The sequence below is a fragment of the Oryx dammah genome, unplaced genomic scaffold, assembly GCF_014754425.2.
Source record: "Oryx dammah isolate SB20612 unplaced genomic scaffold, SCBI_Odam_1.1 HiC_scaffold_29, whole genome shotgun sequence".
NCBI lineage: Eukaryota > Metazoa > Chordata > Mammalia > Artiodactyla > Bovidae > Oryx > Oryx dammah.
The window spans coordinates 59,923,503-59,929,502 of NW_024070213.1; the positions used below are offsets into that span (position 1 = coordinate 59,923,503).

General features: G+C 39.5%; 1 protein-coding gene across 1 annotated transcript; it reads left to right on the forward strand.

The window, feature by feature from the left end:
• The first annotated feature begins 4,524 nt into the window (after nucleotides 1–4,524).
• LOC120857401 (olfactory receptor 2AP1) lies at nucleotides 4,525–5,469 on the forward strand. Its single transcript, XM_040232840.1, has one exon. The coding sequence runs from the start codon at nucleotides 4,525–4,527 to the stop codon at nucleotides 5,467–5,469; it is 945 nt and encodes a 314-aa protein (XP_040088774.1).
• The last annotated feature ends 531 nt before the right edge of the window (nucleotides 5,470–6,000 follow it).

Sequence of the window (6,000 nt, forward strand, 5' to 3'; positions counted from 1 at the left end):
GGGCTGGTGCACTGGGATGACCCAGAGGGATGGGATGGGGAGGGAGGTGGGAGGAGCGTTCAGGATGGGGAACATGTGTACACCCATGGGGGATTCATGTTGATGTATTACAAAACCAATACAATATTTTAAAGTAGCTAGCCTCCAATTAAAATAAATTTAAATTTAAAAAAACAAATAAAAAATAAAAATCAACAACAAAAAAAAGATACAAGGCACTAATCACTTTAAGTTCAAGTGCTTTAAATGCTTAGTTACACTATGAACTAATCTGTAAAGTAATTAACCTCCAATTAAAATAAATAAATTTACATTTAAAAAAATAAAGTAAAATATTCCAATATCAAGTTAGAAAGGACCAAATGTTTTGATTCTTCTTACAGCTTCTCATGCAAACAGAAACTTCTGACATTAAAATGCTTCCTGAAAAAAAGAGTTATCATTTCCAAAATAACTTTCTTCCATCAGTCACATTTACCTCAATCACTTCTTTATCACACAATCTAGGTACGTCTTAAACTTAAGAAAAAAGTATAGCCTTTCCAAATAATTCATTATCAAATAATTTCCTTCATGGATCACTTCCCAAGCAGATTTCCACCTCTTGCTCTCCTTGTCTTACTTTATGCTGATTGTTGTTCTCAAATCCCAAGCCTGCACAATCTGCAGCCTAGACCGACACATCAATGAGCTAGAACCTGTCCCTCAGCTTAACTTCCTCTCCCTCTGCTTTTTAGCTAAAAATGAGTATCCAGGCAAGAACACTGGAGTGGGTTGTCATTTCCTTCTCCAGTGCATGAAAGTGAAAAGTGAAAGTGAAGTCCCTTAGTCATGTCCGACCCTCAGTGACCCCATGGACTGCAGCCTTCCAGGCTCCTCTGCCCATGGGATTTTCCAGGCAAGAGTACTGGAGTGGAGTGCCATTGCCTTCTCCAATCTGAGCTACTAGGGAAGGCCATATGTGAGACATACTATGTAATATGGTTGGATAGCATCACAGACTCAATAGATATGAGTTTGAGCAGACTCTGGGAGATAGTGAAGGACAAGGAAGCTTGGCAGGCTGCAGTCCATGGGGTTGCAAAGAGTCAGACACAACTTAGGGACTGAGCAAATACTATGTAACAGATACTTAACAATGATCATCCTATTTAATGGGCTTTATGATCCCCATTTTATAGTAGAGGAAAGTGAGAATCAGAGAATGAAGTTTCTTATGTTGATTATTAATAATCAAGATCGAGTTGATTATTGTGTTAGAGTTGGTGAGACCACATTCCTTCTCTTGGCCCCACATTTTTGTGAGAATTATACACAACCCAATACAAGCAGCCATGTGTAAGACATATGTGTAATGGGTAACTTGTCCCTAATTCTGGCATTTTGTTCCCAAGACTAGCTTTGGTTTTTTCTGGTGTTTGTTCACTTCAGTTCAGTTCAGTCTCTCAGTCGTGTCCGACTCTTTGCGACCCCATGAATTGCAGCACGCCAGGCCTCCCTGTTTGTATACTGATATTAAATAGGTGATTAATCTGATGAATTAACTGCTATGAAAGTGTCTTTGAGTGGCAAAGGTTTATCCCTCCCAGGTAATATATACATATTTTCTCAAGTTCCTCTCCTTAAACTGGACATTTGCAAGTGTGTTCTCAGAAGCAACCCACAGGTCAGTGTGGGCTCTGCTCTCCCTCAGTCTGAGTACTCCATTTTAATCTGTTTTACATTTGGTTTATGCATACACTCCAAAAAATTAAAATTACTGCTTATTGTCTTTACCCAGTAGTGTCTATAACTAGGCCAATTACAACCAGGCTGATGTTGCTTAGAAAGTGGGAGTTTTCAGGACATTCGTGACCTGCAAATGGTTCCAACTAGGCTGTTTGTCCATGGCCAAGTCCAGCTATGCCCACCCACTAGGAAAGTCAAATGCCATAACTCCATAGCCTCCCTCTTCCCTGCAGCTGATGCTCTTATACTATGGCACCCCCAATCCCACCTCACCTCCAAGCTAGTCTCTCTGGACCCTCATCCAACAGCCATATGTTTAAAATTTGTTTCCAGAGTTGTCTACAGAGGACAGTCTTTAGCCTGCTCCAACGAGAATCCCCAGGGCAACTTATGCTTCTTCACTCAATTAATTCCCCAGTGCATGCTCTCAATAGAACAAATATAACCTGTGTCACTTTGGGTTAAGTATAACCTGGATTGGGAGGTGTAGTTTATATTCTGTCTTCTGAGATCATCAACCTCACTTTTCCTAGGAAAGAAAAACCCAGGACTACTCTGCTCCTCAAAGTCCTTCTTTTAACCTCCTATATCCACTTCACTTTTAAGAGGACATTCAAAAACTCTGATTCAGCTCCAATCTGAATTAGTGGAAAAACAGAAATGGGCAAGTCCCCGTTAACCTGATAAGGGATAGGAAAAGACTATTTCTTACTAATAGAAGCCCCCAGAAGTTTTTATTATTCCTGTGAAATCCAGGATAGGACTTCGTGGCTGATAATGTAGAAAATGCAATACATTTTATATCATTTTGTAATGGCACAGCCTTACAGTTTTCACTCACCTCTAAGAATATCTAGGACTAAAATCCCACTATAAGCCATTTGGATAGCCAAGTGAGGAAGAATATTCTTTGTTCACCACTACATTGACTTCACTTCTCTGTGATTGGGAAGCCAGAAAGTGACACAGACGTGACTATTCAACCTTTCCCTGAAGATTTCAGGTTGGTAACCTAGAGGGCAGAGGCATCCAGAGCATTGTGTAACTTTACTTGATCTCTGATGCCTACTGTGAACTACAACCCACTAACAGTTTATGGAATCAATTTAATGGGTTGCAATCAGTATTTGAAAAAAAATTAATAGAATAAAATAAAATAAAAAATACTTGGTTGTATCACATGCAGTAAGGAAGGAGTGTTTTATAAAACTTTTATTTATGTTAGATATAGATGTGTTTACCAGAAAATTACTAAAATGTAGAATACTCCAAAAATGCTTGAAAATGGCTGCTGTATAAAACAGTATATAGGGGAAAAAATTGTAAATCAATAAGGACACTCACATATAATGTGATTCTTTAATAACATGAACTCACAAATCAGGAGAGATTTGAAATGCTTTTGAAGTGCTTAAACATGAAGTCTCCTAGAAAACCTTGGATCACAATTTTTATACTTTCCCCATAAAATTTCCATACTCACAAATCAAAAATGCTTTATACATGATTTAGTGGATTCATAGACATGGCAAATTCAATCTAGAATTGTTTAGAAATCTTACTTTAAATATTTTTAAGCTCCCAAATTTTCCTTAGAAAATAATAAAATCTCCTTGTCCTTATGAGGAAGCAAAACTCTAGATCTAAATATTCTGAATGTGCTTATGTAAGTAAATGCAAATTTTTATTCTAATCTAACACTGACTCAATGGACATGAGTTTGGGTAAACTCATGGAGTTGGTGATGGACAGGGAGGCCTGGCATGCTGCGGTTCATGGGGTCGCAAAGAGCAGGACACGACTGAGCGACTGAACTGGACTGGACTGAATATTTACTGAATCCTAGACAGGTATATTGGAGAAGGCAATGGCACCCCACTCCAATACTGTTGCCTGGAAAACCTCATGGACAGAGGAGCCTGGTAAGCTGCAGTCTGAGGGGTCACTAAGAGTCGGACACGACTGAGCGACTTCACTTTCACTTTTCACTTTCATGCATTGGAGAAGGAAATGGCAACCCACTCCAGTGTTCCTGCCTGGAGAATCCCAGGGATGGGGGAGACTGGTGGGCTGCCGTCTGTGGGGTCGCACAGAGTTGGACACAACTGAAGTGACTTAGCAGCAGCAGCAGCAGACAGGTATATGGAATGGTTCAAGGAACAGAATGACATAATCCTAATACAGAGAACTTTGAATTCTAATGGACAGACAATGAGAGAAACATGGAGGGTCCACTGGGAAGAAATGAGGAGCTGGTACTTTTTGACATCAAGGGAATCAAAAGGAGTTGAACAAGAAGGAAAATAAATGAGAGACTGCTATAGTCACATGAAAAATAAAAGCAAAAATGCCAGGGGAGAGTAAGAAAAACAGCTAGTCTAAGCAAAGTGAGACAAATGACATAGAGCAATAAATGGAATCAGTAGAAAGAAAGAAAAGAGAATATGGAAGAAAGAAAATTACAAACTATTCTAGGAGGCAGCTGCTGGAAGCATTCCTTTAATAACTCATTCCAAAAGCTATTTAAACATCATCTATGGGGCAAATATTTATTTCATATTGGCACTGGGGAGAGTCCCATGTGGGAAAATAATGACAACTTTTCTATGCAGGGCAAAAGAGACTGGCAAGGACCCAACACCATTCAGTTGGGCCACTGGGCTGGGTCATATTATCAGAGGAAAAATTCATCTCCTTTTGTTTTTTTCAGATTCCATCTGTCCATTTCAGAGCTCTTCTTCCTCTATCACCTTTTATTACTATCACTTTTCTACCTTGAGATAAACTTTTTCAGCAATGAAAAATAAAACCGTGTTGACTGAGTTCATCCTGCTGGGTCTAACAGATGTCCCTGAACTCCAAGTGATGGTTTTCATCTTTCTGCTCCTCACCTATTTACTCAGCATCATTGGAAATCTGACAATCCTCATCCTCACCTTGCTAGACTCTCATCTTCAGACCCCCATGTATTTCTTTCTCCGAAACTTCTCCTTCTTAGAAATTTCCTTCACAAGCATCTTCATTCCCAGGGTCCTGATCAGCATCACAACAGGGAACAAGAGTATCAGCTTTGCTGGCTGCTTTGCTCAATATTTCTTTGCCATATTCCTGGGGGCCACAGAGTTTTACCTTCTGGCTGCCATGTCCTATGACCGCTATGTGGCCATATGCAAACCCTTGCATTACACAACCATCATGAGCAGCAAAGTCTGCACCCAACTTGTTCTCTGCTCTTGGCTGGCTGGGTTAATGGTTATTATACCACCAATCACTCTAATGAGTCAGCAGGACTTTTGTGAATCCAATAGGCTGAATCATTATTTCTGTGACTATGAGCCCCTTCGGGAACTCTCGTGTTCAGACACAAACCTCATAGAGAAGGTTGTCTTCCTTGTGGCATCTGTGACCCTGGTGGTCACTCTGGTGCTAGTCACTCTCTCCTACACATCCATTATCAGGACTATTCTGAAACTCCCCTCTGCCCATCAAAGGACAAAAGCCTTTTCCACTTGTTCTTCCCACTTGATTGTCATTTCTCTCTCTTATGGAAGCTGCTTCTTCATTTATGTTAAGCCCACAGCAAAAGAAGTGGACACATTCAACAAAAGAGTAGCTCTTCTCAGTACCTCAGCTGCACCTTTGCTAAATCCCTTCATTTACACCCTAAGGAATCAACAGGTAAAACAAGCCTTCAAAGACACAGTCCGGAAGCTCATGAGTCTTAAAGAATTTCAGGATTAAAGCCTTAATGGATGACTCCTTACTATGTACCAAACTCTCTGCCAATTACTAGGCTTCCAATATACAGTTAAACTTCAGGCCAGTGAGAAAGATTGGAAATAAATAAATTATAACCTGTAAGTGTTCATATAAAGAAACAATTAGGCTTTATCAATGAAAAAGCAGTTCCACCTGAATTAGTGAGTCAATAAATGTTTTCAGAGGGAGTGCCATTTAAACTCAGTGCCATTAAACTCAATCTTAACAAGTAGGAATAGATCAAGCAAGTGAAAATAAGAGGAAGAAACTTGAGTAGAAAGAATATTGTTGGTAAGAATACCAAATTTCAGTCCTACAAGATTGAGTAAACGTTGTCATTCATTTCAGTGAAATAAAAAGGAGGAGAGAGTTGAGGAGATAATATTTTTTAGTTTTGAATTAAGTTAAATCCCATTTTAAGTAAATTAAGTGCTCATAATGTCAAGTCATTTGGATTTGGGACAAGATTTTCTCTCAGATGGTAAAGAATTCACCTGCAATGTAGGAGACAGG

Coding starts and splice junctions, on each gene's coding strand:
- LOC120857401 (XM_040232840.1), top strand. CDS start 4,525: ATGAAAAATAAAACCGTGTTGACTGAGTTCATCCTGCTGGGTCTAACA.